This window comes from Ailuropoda melanoleuca, chromosome 6 (assembly GCF_002007445.2).
Source record: "Ailuropoda melanoleuca isolate Jingjing chromosome 6, ASM200744v2, whole genome shotgun sequence".
In the NCBI taxonomy this organism is placed as follows: domain Eukaryota; kingdom Metazoa; phylum Chordata; class Mammalia; order Carnivora; family Ursidae; genus Ailuropoda; species Ailuropoda melanoleuca.
The window spans coordinates 8,443,049-8,465,459 of NC_048223.1; the positions used below are offsets into that span (position 1 = coordinate 8,443,049).

Below are 22,411 nucleotides of genomic sequence, written 5' to 3' on the forward strand. Positions count from 1 at the left end.
AATAAAAATAAAGCATATCTATAAAAATCAGTCAAGGGACTCACAAAATTAAAGGATATAAAGTATGACACTGTGTACCTAAAATGTGGGGGTGGGAGGAGTAAAGTATGGGTTCAAACTTAAGTGACCAACCACTTAATATAGACTGCTATCTACAGAAGCTGTTATTTACAAACCTAATGAAACCATAAATTAAGAACCAGAATAGATATGCAAAACATAAAGAGAAAGGAATCCAAGTATATCACTAAAGAAAGTCAATACCCCATGTGAGAAGAGAGCAAGAGAAGAAAGGAACAAAGGAAAACTACAAAATGACCATAAAGCAAGTAACAAAATGGCAATAAGTACATACCTATCAATAATTACTTTAAATGTAAATGGACTAAGTACTCCAATGAAAAGACACAGGGTGATGGAAAGGAAAAAAAACCCAAACCCATCTCTATACTGCCTACAAGAGACTCATTTTAGACCTAAAGACACACGCAGGTTGCAAGTGAAGGGATGAAAAAGCACATATCATGCAAATGGAAGTGAAAAGCAAGCCAGAATAGCAATACTTAAATCTGACAAAATAGACTTTAAAACAAAGACTGTAACAGGAGACTAAGAAGGACATTCCAATAATCATAAAGGGAATAATCCAACAAGAAGCTATAACAATTGTAAATATTTATGCACCCAACATGGGAGCACCCAAATACACAAAGCAGCTAGTAAGGAACATAAAGTAATTGACAGTAGTACAATAATAGTAGGGGACTATAGCACCTCACTTACACTGATGGATACATTATCCAAACAGAAAATCATCAAGGAAACAGTGGTTTTGAATGATACATTGGGCCAGATGGATTTAACAGATATATTCAGAACATTCCGTCCTAAACAGCAGCATATACATTCTTTCAAGTGCACATGGAATATCCTCCAGAACAGGTTACACATTAGGTCACAAAACAAGCCTCAACAAATTCAAAAAGACTGAAGGCATACCATGCATCTTCTCTGACCACAATGTTATGAAATTAGTAATCAACCACAAGAAAAAATCTGTAAAAACCACAAAGACATGGAAGTTAAGTAATGTGCTACTAAACAATGGGTCAACCAAGAAATCAAAGAGGAAATAAAAAAATACATGGAGACAAATGAAAACAGAACAGTCCAAAATCTTTGGAATGCTGCAAAAGCTGTTCTAAGAAGGAAGTTTATAGACCTACCTCAGGAAGGAAGAAAAGTCTCAAATAAACAAACTTCACCTAATGGAACTAGAAAAAGAACAACAAACAAAACTCAGAGGCAGCAGAAGGAAGTAGTAATGACTAGAGTAGAAATAAACGCTATAGATACTAGAAAAAACAATAGAACATATCAATGAAACCAGGAATTGGTTTTTTGAAAAGATCAAGAAAATTGACAAACCCCTAGTTACACTCATCCAAAAAAAAAAAAAAAAAACTAAAATAAAATCAGAAATGAGAGAGGAGAAATAACAGCCAACACCACAGAAATACAAAGGTTTATAAGAGAATGTTTATGACAAACCATATGTCAACAAATTAGATAACCTAGAAGAAATGGACAAATTCCTAGAAACATATAACCTCCCCAAACAGAATTAGAAAGAAATAGAAAATTTGAACATGCAAGTTACCAGCAACAAAAGTGAATCAAGAATCAAACACCTCCAAAAAAAACAAATGTCCAGGACCACATGGCTTCACAGGTGAATTCTTTCAAACATTTAAAGAAGAATACCTATTCTTCTCAAACTATTCAAAAAAAAATTGAAGAAGGAAAGCATCCAAATTCATTCTATGAGGTCAGCATCACCCTGATAACAAAACCAGATAAAGACACTATCAAGTCAAGCAGAGAAAGACAATTATCATACGGTTTCTCTCATCTATGGAGCATAATAACTAGGAAGATCGGTAGGGGAAGAAAGGGATAAAGAAAGGGGGGGTAATCAGAAGGGGGAATGAAACATGAGAGACTATGGACTCTGAGAAACAAACTGAGGGCTTCAGAGGGGAGGGGGGTGGGGGAATGGGATAGACTGGTGATGGGTAGTAAGGAGGGCACGTATTGCACGGTGCACTGGGTGTTATACGCAACTAATGATTCATCGAAATTTACATCAGAAACCAGGGATGTACTGTATGGTGACTAACATAATATAATAAAAAAACATTAAAAAAAGACACTATCAAAACAACAACAACAACTATAGGCCAATATCCTTGAGGAGCATAGATGCAAAACTCCTCCACAAAATATTAACACACCAAATCCAACAATACATTAAAGAAATCAGTCACCATGACCAAGTGGATTTATTCCTGGGATGCAAGGGTGGTTCAATACTCGTGAATTAATCAATGTGGCACATCACATCAACAAGAGAAAAGGATGAAAACCATATGATCATTTCAATAGATGCAGAAAAAGCATTTGACAAAGTACAACATCCATTCATGATAAAAACCCTCAAGAAAGTAGGGTTAGAGGGAAGATACCTCAGCATAATAAAGGCCATATAGGAAAAACCCACAGGTATATCATACTCATTGGTGAAAAACTGAGAGCTTTTCCCTAGGATTGGGAACAAGACAAGACTAGCCATTCTTACCACTTTTATTCAACATAGTACTGGAAGTCCTAGCCACAGCAATGAGTCAAAAAAAGAAATAAAAGTCATCCAAGTTGGTAAGGAAGAAGTAAAACTTGACTATTTGCAGATGACATGATACTATGTCTAGAAAATCCTATGGACCCCACCAAAAAACTACTAGAACTGATAGATGAATTCAGTAGGGTCTCAGGATACAAAATCAATATACAGAAATCTGTTGCATTTCTATACACTAATAGCGAAACAGCAAAAAAAAAAAAAAAAGGAAATTAAGAAAACAGTCTCATTTGGGATGCCTCGGTGGCTTAGTTGGTTAAGCATCTGCCTTCAGCTCAGCTCATGATCCCAAGGTCCTGGGATTGAGCCCTGCATCAGGCTCCCTGCTCAGCGGGGCATCTGCTTATCCCTCTCCCCCTGCCCCTCTCCCCTTACCACCCATGTATGCTCTTTCTTTCTCCCTTTCTCTTTCTCATTTGCACTCTCAAATAAATAAAATCTTTTAAAAAAGAAAACAATCCTATTTACAATTGCATCAAAAATAATAAAATACCTAGGGATAAACTTAACCAAGGAGGTAAAAGACCTGTACTCTTGTGAACTATAAAACATTGATGAAAGAAACTGAAGATGACACCAAGGGGAAGACATTCCATGCTCATGGATTAGAAAAACAAATATTGTTAAAATGTCCATACTACCCAAAGCAATCTACAGATTTAACGCAGTCCCTATCAAAACACTGACAGCATTTTCCACAGAACTGTAACCACAATCCTAAAATTTGTATGGAATCAAAGAAGACGCCGAATAGCCAAAGCAATCTTGAAAAAGGAGAATAAAACTGGAGGCATCAGGGGCGCCTGGGTGGCACAGTTGTTAAGCGTCTGCCTTAGGCTCAGGGCATGATCCCGGCGTTCTGGGATCGAGCCCCACATCAGGCTTCTCCGCTAGAAGCCTGCCTCTTCCTCTCCCACTCCCCCCGCTTGTGTTCCCTCTCTCGCTGGCTGTCTCTCTCTGTCAAATAAATAAAATCTTAAAAAAAGAAAAAAACTGGAGGCATCACTATCCCAGATTTCAAGATACTCTACAGAGCTGTGGTAATCAAAACGGTATGGTACTGGCACAAAAACAGACACATAGATCAATAGAACAGAGAGCCCAGAAATAAATCAATGCTTATAAGTCAGTTAATCTACAACGAAGGAGACAAGACTGTACAATGGTAAAACGACAGTCTCTTCAACAAATGTTGTTGGGAAAACTGGTTGGCTACATGTAAAAGAATGACACTGGGCTGCTTTCTTACACCACACACAAAAATAAACTCAACGTGGATTAAAGACCTAACTGAGAGACCAGAAACCATAAAAATCCCAGAAGACAGCACATGCAGAAATTACTCTGACATCAGCCATAGCAACATTTTTCTAGATATGCCTCCTGACGCAAGGGAAGCAAAAGCAAAAATAAATCATTGGGACGACATCAAAATAAAAAGCTTTTGCACAGCTAAGGAAGCAACAATCAAAACTAAAAATAACCTACTGAAAGAGAGAAAACATTTGTATACTACATATCTGATTAAAGATTAGTATCCAAAATATATAAAGAATTTATACAACTAAATACCCCCCAAACAAATAATACAATTAAAAAAGGTCAGAGGGCATGAACAGATATTTTTCAAAGAAGGCATCCAGATGGCTGGCAGACACATGAAAAGATGCTCTGCATCACTCATCATCAGGGACATGGAAATCAAAACCACAATGAGACATCACCTTACACCTGTCAGAATAGCTAAAATAAAAAAACCACAAGAAACAACAAGTGATGAGAATGAGGAGAAGAAGGAACCCTCATGCACTGTTGGTGGGAATGCAAACTAGTGCAGCCACTGTGGAGAACAGTATAAAGTCTCCTCAAAAAATTAAAAACAGAATTACCATATGATCCAGTAATGAATTCCACTACTGGATATTTTCCCAAAGAATGCATAAACACTAATTTGAAAAGACCTATGCACTCCTACTTTTATAGCAGCCCAATAACCCCCCCGTTATTATTTATAACAGTCAAATTATGGAAGCAGCCCAAGTGTCCATTGATAGATGAATGGATAAAGAAGAGGTGGGGTGGGGTGTGTGTGTGTGTGTGTGTGTGTGTGTGTGTGTGTGTGTATACATACACAATGGAATCTTATTCAGCCATAAAAAAGAATGAAGTCATTTGCAACAACATGGATGGATCCTGAAATGCAGTAAGAGAAAGACCAATACCATATGATTTCACTTATATGTGGAATTTAAGAAACAAATGAACAAAGAAGAAGAGCGACAAACCAAAAAAAACAGACCCTTAACTCTAGAGAACAAACTGATGGTTATCCGAGGGGAGGTGGGTGGGGAGTGTGAAATGGGTGATGGGGATTAAGGAGTGCATGTGTAGGGATGAGCACTGGGTGATGCACAGAATCGCTGAATCATGATACTGTACATCTGAAACTAACATGACACTGCATGGTAACTATACTAGATTTTCAAAAATAAAAGTGATCGGTATTCATGGAGTGCTTGCTATGGGCCAGGCACTGTGCAAACAATCCTAACAGATAGCTATAAAATGGGGTACTATTAGTACGTAGCCCCATTTCACCAACGGTGAAGTGGAAGGTCCAGGCGGTAGGCTAGATTGCCCAGGCTTACACAGATATTAGGGGAAGAGCTGGGACAGAAGCCATGACTTTCTGATTCCACAGTTTATAAATTCAGAACGGCTAGTAGTCTTCAAATGCTTTTGATCTTGCAGGCTTTTTGGGGAAAATTTCTTTTTTTTTTTTTTTAAAGATTTTATTTATTTATTCGACAGAGATAGAGACAAGCCAGCGAGAGAGGGAACACAAGCAGGGGGAGTGGGAGAGGAAGAAGCAGTCTCATAGCAGAGGAGCCTGATGTGGGGCTCGATCCCACAACGCCGGGATCACGCCCTGAGCCGAAGGCAGACGCTTAACCGCTGTGCCACCCAGGCGCCCCTGGGAAAAATTTCTGAACTGAGATCATTTAAATATGTATAGTTATTTATTTATAAAGTGGGCTAATATATTTTGTATACTATAAAACATTTATGAAAATAGAAATTAAAAAGGATTTACTAAAGAGGAATTATTTTTAAATAATTATTTTCTATTTTAATTTTTTCACGATACCAAAAATATTTTTGTTCTCACCAGATATACATTATTATAAATAATTTCACATGCTTAATTTTTAGATGCTTGTCAATCTCAATGGCTTCACGTTTCACCAGCAAAATCTAAAATCACGTTAATATACCCTGAAGGCCTATCATTAGCAATAGCATATGTGTATCTGTATTTCAAATGGCCTTTGCGTGTTTCTGGAGTTTTCTGCCTGCTTCTTACCAGGTCAGTTTAGGTCATCCTTACTCCTACCCCCCACGTGGCTGGCTGATTGGTCACACTAGGCAGGGGCATGGTGTAATTGTTGAGCATTTTCTTTTTGCTCTGTGGATACATTATAGGTTCTATCTTCCATCTGTACTTCTCTTGATTCCCACTGTGCTGAAGGGACTGTGCTGGGCTTGGGCATTTAGGGGCGAATCAGCTATGGTTGAGCCCTCATGGAGCCCCTGGTCTGGCTTAATTAACCAATAATTGCCACTGAGGGCTAGCAAACGTGGGGGGGTGCAGGGACGCATCAGTCATGGGGGGCTTACAGAGCAGGAGAGCTAGCCCAGTCGAGGGGGGCAGGGTGCTTGTGGGGGAGATGTTTGCCAGCAGTAACAGGGACGGGGAGGGTCAGGGACCAGCCAGGCAGAGGGTAGGGCACGAGCAAAGGTGAGAATACGGACGTGAGAGAGAGGGGCGTACACGCCTGTCTCTGGTTCCGAAACAGCACAAAGAGGAGGAGGTCTATGGGGGCAGAAGATGCTGCTGGGGCGGGTCACGGAGGCCTGCTGGCAAATGCCATGAACCTGCTTACTTAAGGTGTCCATAATAACGATTATTCTAACAACAATAAGAGTAAGACTTAAAAAGTGCCGGTAACAGCTCTCAGACATGTGGCTATGTGTTCTGCCCACACTGCTCATAATAGAAGGTGAGTTAGAGCCCCAGGAAGTTGCCCTTCCCTGGCATTGCCTGTCAGCCAGTGGCAGGCCCAGCACGTCCATGCGCTCTCAGTTACAGCCCGCAACCACGGTGGTCAGAGGCCCTTCCTTTTCCCATCTGACTGTAGCTCCCAGTGAGGGGCAGGGAAAGCTCAGAGGCCCTAATGCACCTGGGAGTGTCACTGGGCAACGGCCCTGTCCTGGCAGGGCCATCTGGAAGACGCTGTCTATTGTCACGAGCTGAGAAGGGCTGCACTGGAGGCACCCCATTCGCTAGGGACCAGCGTGGTTAGGGCAGTGAGTCATTAGGCCTGTTAGAGGAGCGGCCCCTCGGGGACTCAGGCCCGCTGGAGTGGGCACAGCATTACCAGCTGCTTTTGGAGGCAGGGAGGGAGAGCTGGAAGTCCGCTCCTGGCGGAGGCCGCAGAGGACTGTTAAACGGGCATTTCCCCCGTAGATCTGGCCCCTGGGTTTCCCTTCCTTCTTTACCCTTCCTTCCTGTCACCCTCACCCCCACCAGCTGAGTGCACCGTAGCTTTCCGCGCAGCAGTGTTTCTCCCGGCAGATCATTCCGACTACTCCACCTCCCCCGATATGGCCCCCATAACGGCCGTGCTGGAAAGCTTCCTGAGAGCCCAGACCCATGCTGCTGGATCAGACCCGACTCACTGTGGGTCTGTTAAGGTGCAGCTACATTTCCTTTTGCCTTTATAGCTTTTCTTCTGGTTATCAACATAATACATGCTCAGTACTGAACATTTTGCATTTGCAGCCAAGCGAAGGGGAGCAGAGACAAATTGGCTCTTGGGTGTCTCAGAGAATGACACTCTTAGCGTCAGGTGTGTTTTCTTGGTGTTTTTCTGTGTGTGTTGTAGGTACTCTGTAATTTGCATCTTGCTTTCTTTCATTTACCATTTGGCATAAATGCCCTCCCTCCGACATCCTATCACATACAGGGGTGGGCCAATTATTTACCAAATGGTTCATTTCCCTGTTATCTGTGTTGTTTGCAGGTTTGTTTGCTTTGCGATCAGAAATTCCCTGCCGTGGTGAACAGTGCTATTGTCCTGAAGTGGGACTTGGCGTGGCGGTGAGAACCGAAGGCTCGCACCCCACAACCCAGTATGCATCTGTACCTGTGGTCCTCAGGTCACCCGGGGCCTCGGCTCTGGCGAAGGTGCTCACGATCTTGAGGTCGGGGAAGAGGGTTACCCCTCGGGCACTTTCAAACTGGGCTGCGGGTCTCCAGAGGCGGTCCGTGCCCCGGAGGCTGATCCGGGGCTCGATGGCCTGCAGCACCATCACATAGGCATCCACGTCGGGCACGCTGATGCACACATCTTCTCCGAAGCACCTGGGAAAACAGCTGCGGTCACGGCCCGGAGAAGCGAGCCATGAATGCATCTACCATGCGGCCGGGGACAAGGAGACACACCCCACCTCTAGCCCTTGCTGAGGTCTCCGGAATGCCTCGGAGTCTCGGAGGGTGTCAACAGACATTCAGATCGAAAGCCACGTGATAGTCAAAACTAATGGCAATCTAGGGACTTAAGAAGATTGGCTTCTGGGAGAAATGGGAATCTTCTGTACCAGCAACAAGTAACCGTTAAAGCTTTCATTATCCTCTAACAAAGTAATCAGTGGTAACGTTAATTAGCCCCTGCTCGCTATGTGCGCTAGGATTTGGTAAGCAAATTGCAGTCTAATGGGTTGGGTACAGGCATCTTGCCGAGACCCCAGGGCTGAACTGTCCTGCATTTGTGTATGTTGTCTCTCTACGAGGAGCTCCCAACAGGGCCCCTGTTGCAAGTGTGCTACTGAGCACGCTTTCTCCTGATACACTGCCACAGAAATACCTGGAAGGCAGAATGCTGTGACCGCACAAGCAAGGCCTGGGAAGTTAGACAAGGTCCATGGCCTGGCTCTGCCACAACGGGGCTGGGTGACCCTGGGCAAGGTGTGACTCCTGGGAACCTCAGTTTCTCCATCTACACAGTGGGGATGACAATAATTAATTACCTCATCGTAGCAAGGATTAAGTGTGATAATGTACGGAAAAGAAGCCAACCCCAGGGTCTGCATTATGGTTGGAGTTCAGTAAATGTTGGCAGATCTGACGCCCTCATCAGATTCCATCAGGCATGCGAGTCACCGGCGCTCTCTGCTGCTCATCTAGGCCAAAGACCTAGGCTACGAGAGCCCCGGGGCCCGGATGGCCGTTCTGGGAATGCTGGGTGGACTCCAGCTGGTGGCGGCCATCAACTTGTATCCCTTGGGAAAGCTCCCGATGGAAGCGCAGTCTGCGTGGGCACCATGCTGAGCCACTCCCCCTTCTCGGGGTGGGCGGGATGTGGAGCAGTGGCGCTCCTGCCCCTGGTTTCGTCTGGCCTTTGCTGCACCAATCCCAGAGGGCACGCTGCCCCCTCTCTTTGGCTGAAGTGTGGAGCTGGGCTGGAGGTGCCTGCCCCCATCACAGGCTCCAGGGGTGGCCCTTAGTGTGAAGGGGGGAGCACCTCCTCTGTCCTAGAACTACTGAATCTGATTGCCGCCTGTGTGGGTTAGCCTGGCACCTGTCCCCGGCCCCAGTAACGTGGCAGGCAGCAGACCCGTCTTTCCCAGCCTTGTTCCTGTCCTTCTGAGTTCTTCTCCTGGCTCCAGGGATGAGGTGACTCCCCTTCTGCCTCCCAGGAGTTTTTCTGGGGTCCCATCCTTGCTGCCCTACCAGGCAGTTGCTCTGGCTGAGAAATAACTCGACAGACCAAGAAGGGAGTTACCCACAGACTTCGCTAATAAATAGTCTCATCTCCTTTCCCGAACTCTGATCCCCGGGGACAAGAACGGTACCCTCTCTCTCTCACAGACTTGTGGTAGTTAGTTGCTCTCCAAAGCTGGCTTGGTTGAGTTAATCCAATTTAATAAGCATCTGTCAAGTACCTACTACGTACCAGCTACTGTAACCTGACATCAGACCACTTAAAACCGAGTTTTCTGAGAATTTGCAGGAAGCAGCACTGCCTCAGATTCGGAATTAAATAGAGCGAGCTGCATTTGTGGTGGCAAAGCAACAGAACATTTTCTTTAAGAAGAAAACAAGAAGCAAACACAGATCCATCGGGGCGTCCACATAGGGACAGCAGAGAAACCGCAAATAGCTGAAGGAAGATGAATTCTGTTTTGCCAGCGAACATTCCCCAGGGGCCATCCCGCCACCTCAGCTGGGCCCCTGGCTGACCAGTCTGTCTACTCACTGGACTTTGGAAGAGACTCTCAGGCGCCGCACGCCCGCGGTCGGGAACTGCCTGGAGTTGATGTAGGACACCTTCTGGAGGGCGCGATTGACGTTCCCGATGTCGTCACCTTCCATCACCAGCACGGACTGCGAGGGGTTGAAGTGGTACTGGAGCAGGAGAGGGGGTGTCATGGGGGACAGTGATCAACAACGGGGCCCACCGTCTCCAGGGACAGGCCACGAAGGCCCAGTGTCTCCAGAGCACCTGCAAGTCCAGCAGCCATGCGCACAGACGACTGTTTTAACCCTTCAAACAATTATGCTACCCCTGGGGGGCTTCCAGGCCTCCCCGTGAGATCCCCAGGGGTTAGAAACTGAATTCTGAATCCCCGTCACAGGGTTCTTGCAGTCTAGCCCGTGGCGGGGTGGCCCCTGCTCTGTGCCGCTGTGGGGTCCTGGGCAGCCTTTCAGCCCTCAGACAGCTGGCTGTCTAGAAATGTGGGGGCTTCGGCTCCTTTCGCTGGTCTGGGCTGCGGCCTTGAACTGCTCCTCAGTTCCCCCTGTGTTCCCCTTCCTGATCCATGCCGCCTTCTTAGTGTCCAAGCTGAAAGCTCCTTTTCAGTTAATGGCTCTCCTTCTCTCTTAGATCTCGTTCCTAGGCTGCTTCCCCCGCGTTCTGCTCTGCTTTCCCAGGAGTTCTGCTCACTTGCTGTGTATACTCCTGCAGCCGGCCCAGCTCTACTATCTGTTCATTCTGCTCAGAGTCCCCGGCATCCCACACTTGGTGAAGGTCCGGGGGCTACAATGCTCCCCGACCCTGTCACTTGAGTCCTCAAACCAGATAAACCAGATACAGACTCCCGCTTCTCCCTGCAGAGCCCCGGCAGTTATCTTCCTGGCATCGAGCATGGAGAACTGCCATGGTACGGGGCCCGCTCGCTGATCTTCACATGCTTCCGAGCAGGGTTTATTATCATAAGATGTCAGGAGCTTATCAGCATTCAGATGCAGTGTCAAAAGTTCATGTCATAGGAAAAGGAGATCTGGATATATTTTTACTTATTTTTAAGTAATCTCTGTACTCAACGTGGGACTCGAACTCCCAGCCCCAACTGAGTCCAGAGTCATGTGCTCTTTCAACTGAGCAAGCCAGTCTCCCCTGACCGTGATATATTTTTATGTAGCTACTTGGCAACATTTTTTTGGATAATATATTCACATAATTCAAATATATATGTGTACTAAGTGAAAGTGTCCATCCCACTAGTCACTGTTATATTTCTTAGTGCCAGATTGCATTATTGTTCATTATTAGTTGTTCCCTTCCCACTGGGGGCTTATACATGCCTGTCCTATAGTCCATAGACTTGACTATGCGACGTAGGGAACCCTTCCCTGCAAGATACACAGTTTTTGCCCTGTTGTACTCAGTAGTGCTCCTGTGACTTGCTCAGCCAATGAAATGTGGGCAGAAGTATTATTTGGTTCACACTCATGTGGAAGATTTCATAGCCAGCTCCCGGTTTGCCATGTCCCTTTCCCTCTGCCATGAAACCGGCCAGGTTCCCTTAGGGCCTGGTCCATCAGCCTGGGTCTCACAGTGGGGGTGGTATGTGGATCACAGCCAAAGCTAGTGTATAATGGACACTGGGTGTGAACAATAAAAAAAAAAAAGTTGTATAAGCCACTGAAATGTTTTAGTCACTTGTTATTGTAGCATCACCTAGCCTATCCTGAAAGTTATACTTCAGCATTCTTATGAATATAGATTTCTTTTTTTCTCCTTTCTTCCACCAATGGTAGTTTTTTACATACTTTATTGAACCTTAATTTTTTTTACTTAATGCGTATCTTGCAGACTGTTCTGTATTAGTATAGCACAAGCTTCCTCTTTTTTATAGCTGTATAATATTCTACTGTGTACATAAATTATAATTTATTAACCAGTTTCTTATGGACATTTGGATTATTTCCAATCTTTTACTAATAATGCCACAGTGAATAGTCTTGTACACAATTCTTATGTGTGCAAATATATATCTATTGGATAAATCCTCCCATGTGAAATTGTTAGGTCCAAGAGTATACGCAATTTAAATTTTGACAAATGTTGCCCAATTCCCCATTGCCAGGAATTCTATCAATATACACTCCCTCTCCCAGTGTATGGGAATGCCTCTTTTCTCAAAACCTCAACAGAATACGCTGTCATTTGGGATTTTTGCCAGTCGGATAGGTGATAAATTCTACCTCAGTGTAGTTTTAATTTACATTTCTCTTGCCATGAAGGAGACTGAGTATGTTCTTATGAGGTTAAGGAAAAATCCATCTGTATTCACTTTTCCTGACCTGACTTGGTTGTCTTTTTAAGAGTTCCCTGTTCTATGCCTGGACTCTAAAAGGAAGTTGGTATCCCATGAGCGCTACAGATGATAGCGACCCACGTAAGTTCCCTGTAATGTGATCCCTAGCCAACTGAGAGCTTAGTCTTTGCCTCCTTCAACTATCACTTGTTTTACTATTACTGTTATTTGTTTACTGTCCTCCTTGAGGCCACCCCAGCTTCCCTCACTTAGGCCCCCCTGGGCTTCTATAGTGCTTATGAAATGGTAGCACAATGATTATAGTAGAGTGACCATGAGCTCACTGAGGACAGGGGCTCCAACACTTATCCCTGAATCCCAGAACCTAGCCCTAGTGCCCTGGAATCCTATTAGATGAATGAGTAAATGTTCCCCCTTGGCCCACATTTTACTCAGTATCATCCCCGGGTTACTTCCCAGAAAGGCTTTCCTTCACGGTCTCTCCAGTGAAGGCTCTGTGGGAGTCATTATCTGCTCTCACTAAGCTCTGCTCTCTGCACCCTCAGCATCCCGAGGCTACGCTTGCCCTCGGCCGTCTGCCGTGTGGGCCACGTGACTGCTGCTGGCCAATGAGGTGAAGGAGGAAGTGAGGCGGGGCTCCTGGGCTGAGGCCCTGAAGGGCCCTGAGGGATGCTCCAGCCTTCTTCTTCCTCCGCTTTGGTGGCTGTTCTAGGCAGAAACCCCACTCCACCTCCCGGGCTTGATGGAAGAGAATAATAAACTTTTAAGCATTAAACCATAGCGATTTTGGAGTCTTTTGTTACTGCAGTGTTTTAGCCCATGTGGAAAAACTGAGCCCTTCCCAGGCAGGATTCTCACCCAAGGCTATGTGGCATCTTTGAAAGATCATGGGCTGTGTGGACTGCAGTACCCCAGTTCCAGTACAGCCTACAGAATACAACTTTGGATAATTTACGTCCCCTTTCTGGACTTTATTTCCTCATTTAAGATAATGGGGATATTAGTATCTACCTGTCTGGGGGCTTAGATGAGATAATGTCTATAATGAATCTAGTGCTTAAAGGGTGTACAGTCCAAGACAGCTTTTATTACAATTCTTAACACTGTAATTATTTCTGCATGGAGTCTTTGCCCACACAGGTACCGCTGCCTTCACTACTGATCTTTCCCTATGACCCACTTCCCTTCTGCCCCCCATGCCCTGCGCAGGGTCTCTCTGGGCTGGGAGGGCCGTCACAAGCACCAATCTCTCTGTTGGGTGCGGAAGTTCCCGGATATATGGGCAGGTGATGCCACAGTCATCCCCTGAGGTGGCTTCTCCCTTGCTGTGGAGGACTCACTGGCTGCGTGTGCTCAACCACAGAGCTGCCCTGTTCTGAGTGTTGCACAAATCATCCGTTTCGGATTTGAACAGATTCACCTTCATTCTTCTAAAATACCACTTATGTTCCCACATGGTCTGCCTCCCTACCTTCCCGCAGCCCCGCCCTGCACCATCCCTGCTACAGCAGAGTCTCGGTGCTGTTGCCCTCTGTCTGCCTGCCTCCCCCAGGCAACTGGGAGCGCCTGGAGGGCAGGGTCTATTGACTTCTCCTCAGGGTCACCACAGGGTCTAGCACATCAGAAACAGGGGACAAAACGATGAGCCCTGCAGGGGAGGCTGATCCAAAGTTCACATAAGGGCTGAACAGGAAACCCATGGGGTGCCTGGCTGGCTCAGGTGGAAGAGCATGCGACTCTTGATCTGGGACTTGTGAGTTTGAGTCCTATGTTGGGTGTAGAGTTTTTTTTTTTTTTTAAAGATTTATTTATTTATTTGACAGCGGCTGGGGAGAGAACACAAGGAAGGGGAATGGCAGGCAGAGGCAGAGGGAGAAGCAGGCTCCCCGCTGAGCAGGGAGCTCCACGCAGGCCTCAATCCCAGGACCCTGGGGTCATGACCTGTGCCAAAGGCAGATGCTTAACTGACTGAGCCACCCAGGTGCCCTAGGTATAGAGATTACTTAAATAAACTTAAATCAGACCGTTCTTCCAGAAGGCTGAATCAGCAGGATACTGAGGCAATTGGCAGGGGGCGCGTTCCCACCGCAGCCACCTAATGAGAGGACGGCTAGGTGAGGTGTTCCATCTCCAGTTAACACCCTGGTCTGGCCGCCCGCGCAGCCTGAGGGCTGCCACAGGGCGTGACGATGGGTACTGGCCTAGCCATCAATACAGTTCGTGCAGGATCAATAAGACCTTCCACCAAAGTAGGTTTTTTTGTTTCGTTTTTTAAAATTGCAGTGTTCCCAGCCCTGTGGCATGACTCAGCATAGGTCTCTGTGTAGAACACAGAATGGAATTAGCATTATCACAGGGACAGGAGGTGGCTTCCTGGGAGCCCAGCAAAGGGTGATGCACTCATTCTCTTTTGGAAAGCTGTGCTATGGCCACAGGGATTCCTTTCTTTGCACTAAGGAGCTGCTAGACAGAAGGCCTTTGGGAATAGTCAGTTCTCCCAGAGGGTCAGCCAGTGTTGCCAGGTACCTAGCAGGCTGGGACATCAGTGAAATCCTTTTCCAAAGCCCAGGCCTGTTCCTCAAAGGAAAGCCGGCTGTGGCACTCCAGGTACCTTACCCTTCTCTTGGACACCTGCCAGCCCCTCTGGGTTGGGCCAGATGAAGACTTGCCACATTCAAGGCTCCTCTGCCATAACTGCTGCCCAGGTTTAGCTTTCGAAAGAAGCTGGCACGGCGGCAATGCCAAATGCAAGGCCAGCCCGCTGGAGAAGGGACTGCGATCTGTAGAGAACCTATTAGGTTTGCTAAGGGAGATCAGTATCTATGTATCTCTATCTGTATCTATCATCTCATCGATCTATATCTTTTCTATGTCTCTATATATCTAATATATATATATATGTCTAATATATACATATATAATACACACCAAATCCAATTCCCACAACACGAAATACTTTATACATGAGGGAACTGGGGCTTAAAGAATTAAATTACTTTGCCCAAGTTCACCCAGCTAGTATTTGTTCTATGGTTTGAACCTAGGAGTGCCTTGTCCCAAAGGTCTTACACTTTCCCACTCCTCCACACTGTGGACGTGACTAATTGGCAGGCACGGCACTCTGAAAATCCGAACAGGGGATTCTTCGGGAATGGGGCTATTCCACAGTGTCACAGTGTCTTGTAGGGGTATGAGACAGTAACCACCCCAGCCGTTCAATGACTCCAGACACGTGAGACAAATATTCAGAAATAGGCATGATCCAGGGGAAAACAAGTGAAAAGAACAGGCTGCGCTGGGCCCTGCGAACAGACAGGAAGTTGTGTTAATTACAGGAGGCCCTTGCTTTCCTTTGACTCGCCAGAGAGGAGGGAGGAGGCCAGGAACCAGGAAAGAGACAAACAGTCATCATTCAGAAATGAAATGAGGGATAAATGGAGGAAGGGCAAGAAAGAAGGAAGTTTGAATCATTTCAAGAATGCCTTCTAATCTAAGTTGCTGGTGTGGAGGAAAGAGCACAGACTTATTTTGGGCAAGTCCCTGAGCCCCAGTCTCCTTATTTCTGAAATGGGGCCATAACATTGAATCTGTTCTGAGGAGTAGAGATAATGAACTTAGAATGCCCCCAGTAGGGACACCATGAATTGTGTGTCTTATCATTAATTGCCCCCGCAGTGCTCTAGTTCTTGCCAGCTGTGCCCTAAGGATGGAGAAGGATCCTCTGCGCTGACTGGTTATCAACAGGTGGCATCCGGAAAAGTCGGAAGAGCCGTGGCACCCCCCGTGGCTTTGTGAGTCACTCAGTTCACAATCCCCTCTTTTCACAGGCTCTGGCTGCTCTGCAGAGATGGCATGCCTCTTAATTTCTCATTCTGAGACTGCGTGGCTTTGCAGTCCAGTATCTTTGCTTTATTTGTCCAGTCGTGCTTGAATCCTGAAACGGGTCTCACGGGATACTGCAGAGCAGATCCACTTGGGGGCAGGGCACAAACCCGGAATCAGCCAGACAGGAGAGGGTTGGAGGACAGATTTCTGCACCACTGGGCTGACAAAAATGCCAAGGAAACACTCAAACAGCCGGTCAAGGATCAGACCCCAGGTTCTGCATGTGAGGGTGCTGATATGAAATGTGCCATGAAGTAGACCGGGGGAAAGTCATCCTTTCCAATATGAGGCAGTCTTGCAGCTTTCCTTCAATGACAGGGGATTAACCATTGAGTGCACCTGCGTGCGTGTATTTAATGTTCTGGAAAGCCATTCTTGCCCTGCCCTGTCTGTGCACTCCTCCCCCCTCCCCCCTCTGACCCAGTCTCCAAAGGGAGATCCTAAACTATGCCCCTGCTCAGATCGTGGCCCTTTGCCTGGAGTTCTTCAGTGGCTCCCTGTTGCCGACAAGAAAACATGTCAACACCTGAACAGAGTTTACAGGGCCCCATGATGTACCCTGTGCGTAACTCTCCGACCACATTTTCTACCTTTCCTCCTGCAATTTGGGCACTGTAACATTGGCCTTCTTGAAGTTCCGGTGCACATGGTGGGGCTTCCCCGCCCTCTAACATCATTCATGTTCTCAGATCTGCCTAGAATGACTACCCAGCTCCCTACCCCTGCCTTTCTCCTGGTTGATTCCTCTCCATCCTGAAACATTCTGCTCAGACCACACCTCCTCCAAGAAGCCTTCCCTCATTGCTGCTCCCCAGATTCTGGAACTCTGGAGCAGCACCACCTGGGGTTCAAATTCTGGCTCCGCTCATTACCAATTCTGGGATCTTAGACAAGTTTCCTTTCTCTTAATGTCCTCAATTCCTCATGTGCAAAACAGGAATATTCGCGGTAACTTTGCCAGAGGCTTGTTCTGGGCTTGAAGGATTTAACACCCACAAAGCATTTAGAGCCCAGTCTGGCACTTGGGGGAGCCTCGGTGCTCAATCTCATTGCAGCTTACCACATGGCATTACAAACGCCAGCTTGGGCCACCGAACTCCCTGAAGACAAAAAGCTGGGCATGTTCAGCTTTATGTAACCCCCCTCCCCATCCAGCCCAGAACCAGTACATGGGTGTCCATGTCATGTTTGCTGAAGTGACCACAGCTTAAAGAAAAGCATGACGTGCTCAGGTCACCAGCCCCTCCACGGCTCCCCATGTCAGAGCCTCACCAGCCCCACTGGCAGTGAAAATAAAGGTGTTGTCTGTGGGAGGGGGGACTCCCTGTCCAGGAGAGGTAGGCCCAGGGCAGGAGGCAGGTAGAAGATGAGGGTGTGGGGGGCAACCTCTGCTCTGGTCCCACCATCCTTGGGAAATGACCCATAAAGGAAACCTCCATAGCTGGGGGAGGGGGTTGGCTCGTGGGGCTGTCCTGTGTTCCAGGAGGCAGAGGGTGGCCTGCCTGCTCTCACTGGGGTCCGTTAGGATTGAGCAGGGCCTACAACCCAGCTCTTGGCTCAGGTTCCCAGAGGCTCCCTGCTGGCAGGAGCTCCTACGGTCCAGGTGAGGCTGGAACTCCCCCTGCCCGTGTGGCGGGGAGGTGGGCAGGGAGCTCGCCCAGGACATTGAGCTGTGCGTGTCCTGCCCCTCGGGAGCACTTTTCTCAGAACGCAGCTTTGAGTCTTTCAGATCACGTAAGTGTTTTTATTTTGCCTGAATCTGCTCACATTCCCTTCGTGAGACATTGCTCGAAGCCCAATCTGTGCTTCAATTTCACAACCTGAGACCATTGACTTCCGTATCTGCTTTCTAACTCCAGCCCACCTGGGCTGACCTTCCTTCCTAATTTATATTTAACATGGCCAAAATTTTCATTCTATTTTTAAATATTTTCGAAATATATTCCCGCATGCTGCTTCTGTTCCTTTGGAAAACAAACAACAAAGCCACCAACCAAGCCAGGAAGGGCTGAAACAGAACCATTCCCCTCCGGTAGATAGCGAACCCATGCCTGCCCCTGTGCAGTGAGCGGATGATACGCAAGGGCTCCATCTAGGAATTTCGGGACACAGCGGAAGTCCCCCAGGGAAGTCACGGTCACGAACCTCCCCACCGGGCCAGCACCTTTGCCGCCGCACCATCGCTGCGCAACTCGACAGGTACCCCATTTCCCGAGTGCGCAGGCGCGGGGCAGCCTCTGCCCCCTAAGCAACTCCTTCCTTACCTTTATTCCTTGGCCGAGGCTTTCCAGGGAGCTAATGTCCAGTCCTTCCTTGCAGGCCTGCAGGCAGGCGATCACCTTCTGACTCTCCATTTTGCCGGGGCGGATAGTGAGACTGGCCAGGCTGCCGTGGAAGAATTGAGCAAACCGCGGTTTGGCGACTTCTCCTCCTGAAAGTGAAAGAAGCGCGGTCATTTACCCTGTGGAGACTGGGTCTGAAGCACCACTTCCTGGGACAGTCTAGAGCCCGGGGGACCAAGGGCTGTGTCCCCTCAACCCCAGCTTTTCCTCCAGGGCTGTAATCTCAGCGACCAGACTCTCAGCAAGGGGGGATTATCTGCTGCCAAGACCTTGGTGCTCCCCAGCTGCGCCTGACTTAGAAATCCTGCGATTCCTGAATTGCCAACAGCTGCCTTCAGAGGCGTGAAGACAGAAAGGACCCTAGAGAGTAGAGATGGGAGGGAGAAGGAAGCTGTCACTGACGGGGGGGCCTGCTGTGTGCCCGCTGTCTGCTAGGGACTTCATCTGAGCAAGCCTGCAAAGAAGGGATCCTTGCTTCGCACTCATGCCTGAAGAACCCTGAGGCTCAGAAAGGTTGAGAGACTTGCCCCAGGATGCACAGCTGAACCCTGGCGCTGGTTCTTTACTCCCGGTCTGTCTGACTCCAAAGCTGGCGTTTGCTTCCCTACATTCCACAGAGAGGTTGGCAGGCAGTCGAGGAATCCTGGAACCCTACATCCACGGGCGCTGGCTCTCTTGCAATGAATTGATTTCGTACCCGCTTAAATGCAAGTTCTTTGGCATATACGGACTTCCTTGATTCCATTCTACCTCTGACTTTCTTCTCTTTGCCTTCTTGTTTTCCACTGTTCTCTCTATGGGCTGAGCTGAGTCCTGTCTGAGCTCAGGCCTGCCCTTCAGCACAGGACACTGTTCGCAGCTGCTCATGTCAAGGCCCCTCTTCCCATTTTCTCCCTGGTTTTCTCAAGGTCTCTAAAGTAAAAGCTCCCCGCAGGTCCATTTGAACCCTCACCTCTTCCAGGAGGCCTTCCCCACCACCATCGCTGAGCACAGGCCCCTTCCGTGTCAGGGCAGCCTACACGGGCAGACTAGCCTCGATCTTGCATTTCCGTCTGCTTAGAGAGGTAGCGGGACATGGGAGAAAGATGGATGTGGGTTGAACTCCAGCTTTGCTAACTCCCTGGGAAGGTTTTGTAAACCCCGAGCCTCTGCTGGCTTGTGGAGGACAATTGTGGGTTTTGGCTCCTGGTTCCCCTGTCCCCTCTCAGAGGGTTCTGCAGCCTCCCCAGGACCCAGCTCCTGCCATGCATCCCAGGTGAAGCGTGTTCCAGTGAGACACCACCCCAGAGGGCAAAGTTCCGGCCATTTCTACTCGAGTGACCGCAGGGACTTCTCTGCCCTCCACAAGCCACTCTGTGCCCGCAGAGCCTGGCGCTCAGCTGCAGGGGGCGGAGGGCTTTCCCCGGTCACTCTACCTCAGCCCTGGGGTCCTGGCTGCGCCTTATAACTGCATTCCTGTATTCTTGAGAGTTCTCTCTACTGCTCAGTAGCCGATCCTTTGTTGTTCCAAATCTCTGCTGTAGTTAATAATTCTCTATATTCATCTGTGGAAATCACAGTGTGGTTTTTCCTCCATGACTGAGGCCACACCGATACACCCTCTGTGTCGGCACGCACACCTGTGCTCACACCTGTCCTTCACGCTGAGATAGCACCTCCAAGCCGCTTAGATTAGGCGAATCCCATGGTCCTTCAAGGCCGCGTCAGCCCTCTGTCCCCTGCTTGCACACACAAACCTTTCGCGAGTCCCCCTGTCTACCATGCCCTGCGCTGTCCGGAGCCCCGGCCCACCGTGTCCTCTCCTTGCCCTGAGCCTTGAGCACTGACTGCATTCGCACATACCCTCAGAACCCAGCGTTGCTGACGGTTTACCTGTGTGGGTTTTATGTCCTCAGCAGCCTATTACTGTGGTTCTCAGCCTTGGCTGCACATTTTAACCATCCGGGAAATCTTTAAAAAGTCAAACTGATTCCGGGGCTGGGTCCCACCCCGAGAGATTGTGACTTAATTGGTGTGGGGAGTTTCAGAAGCTCCTCAGGTGCGTTAAATGCGAAGTCAAGGTTAGGAACCACTGGCTGTAAGCTCCTTAGGTTGGGTCTTCTGCTCACTCCCGTGTGATCTCTCCCCTTTATGCCACCCGCCGGCTTACTCTCGCTACCTGTCGCACACTGCTAGAATGTATTTGTTTAAGTCTCTCTCCTGGATGGCAGGGAGCACTCATGCATTATTCATTTTAATGAAGATGATACTGAGCAGGTATTAAGGGCCGAGGGCTGCACCAGGCACTTTACATAAGTTGGCTCATTTATTCCTTTCAACAGCACAGGGCCGCTGTGTGGTCCCAGCACGCCGCCCCCTGCCCGGCACACGGCAGACCTTTTGTAACTGTTTCCCGAACTGAGAGGAGGTGCGTTAGTGCCAGCAGAGTAGTGGACGTCGTGGAGTCTCTCCGACACCCATCTCGCCTCTGCCCGTTTACAGCGGCAGCCCAGAGGTTTGCGGGCCTTGACTTGAATTCCAGGGATTGATTCTATTTAGTCACAGCTCAACAGGTTTTCCTGTTCCCCTCGCTCCGCTGACTGAGTCAGGTGTCGACTGCAGGGGAAGCCAGTCAGTGCCCGCATTCACTAAGCCACGAGGTTGGCCCAGGAGTAATCATGAGACCAGATTTAGGCCAATGAGATGAGAGGAGAAATTAACCAGCAGCCTTTGGGAAAAGGGCTTCCATTTTCTCCAGAAAGTTTCTGGAACCTACTCTTGCTCTCTTCCCTGGAGACGATCATGTGAAGAAGGAAGGCTTAGAGCTGCTGCAGCCATCTTCTAGGCAGACCAAGGCCAACAAAGGTGACGCACGACGGAGGGCAGAGCCGGGACGGTCCTAGCAGAGGCACGGGGGGACCTCCTCGCAGCTCTACCACAGCGCATCCTCAGCAGTGGGAGCCCATCACCCACCTTTACAGTTTAAGCCATTTTGACTCACACTGTTGCTCCTGCCACCAAAAACATCTTCACTTTGTAAATGAAAGGAGAAGGTTCTATCGAAGTACTCAGTCCGCAGGGAACTCTAAACAGATCTGCCTTGGACGAACGCCCTGACGTGGCAATGACTTGAGAGTGTGGGGGAGCCCATCTCCGGCCTTCTGATCTGGGTCCTCAAAGCCCCCATGGGTAAAGTACGCCTCAATGCCATTAGCATGTCTCTGCCCTAGCAAAGGGGCACTTCTGTTGACCTATGGAAAGAAGGGTGTGAACGTGGGTACGCATGGCGGAGCTGCCACTCTCCAGGGCATTTAGATGGTCACCTCGTCCCTGCTTTGTCCAGCCCGTGTCCCCTCAGAGCAGCAGACGCAACACTGCACATGCACTACGTCTCCAACACGGTGCCAGGTCCTCCACAGACATCATCTTCCTGAACCCTCACAAGCTCTTGGGAGGGACGTACTTATTCTGTAGTTACAGCCGAGTGAACTCGGACTGAGAGAGAAGCAAGCAGCCCGAGGCCACACAAGTAGGAAGTGGTGCAGTGCGGGCCCCTTGGGTGTGCGTACATTCCGCCACGCATGGGGCCAGCTGGGGCATCCTGGAGTGCTGGCCGGCCCCGGCCAGGGTGAGGCTGACAGAGAGCCCCCTCACGGGCTCCTCGCAGCTCCATGTTTAAAGACCAAACTTCACGACTCTCTTGGATGCTAAGACATTTTCGTACACACCATTTTCTCTCAGCAAAACATTCATGTTCTGTATTTGTGATTCAAGAATCCCGGATCTGTGATGGACTCTATTTATTAGTGATGCAGCTCCAGGAAATTGATTCAATTAGCACTTTGCAATAGGAGGCCAGCATAAAATCTGAAATATATTTGCA

The 22,411-nt window shown here is 48.2% G+C and overlaps 1 protein-coding gene across 1 annotated transcript in view; it reads right to left on the minus strand.

Annotated features, from left to right (window-relative positions):
* CLSTN2 (calsyntenin 2) overlaps positions 1-22,411 on the minus strand; it is a 642,616-nt gene that overhangs the window by 15,690 nt on the left and 604,515 nt on the right. The window contains exons 10-12 of the mRNA XM_034661817.1: positions 18,472-18,643; positions 10,018-10,166; positions 7,906-8,123 (exon numbers count right to left, since the gene is read on the minus strand). Of these exons, the coding sequence (XP_034517708.1) occupies positions 7,906-8,123; positions 10,018-10,166; positions 18,472-18,643 (539 nt within the window). The remainder of the gene's footprint in view (positions 1-7,905; positions 8,124-10,017; positions 10,167-18,471; positions 18,644-22,411) is intronic.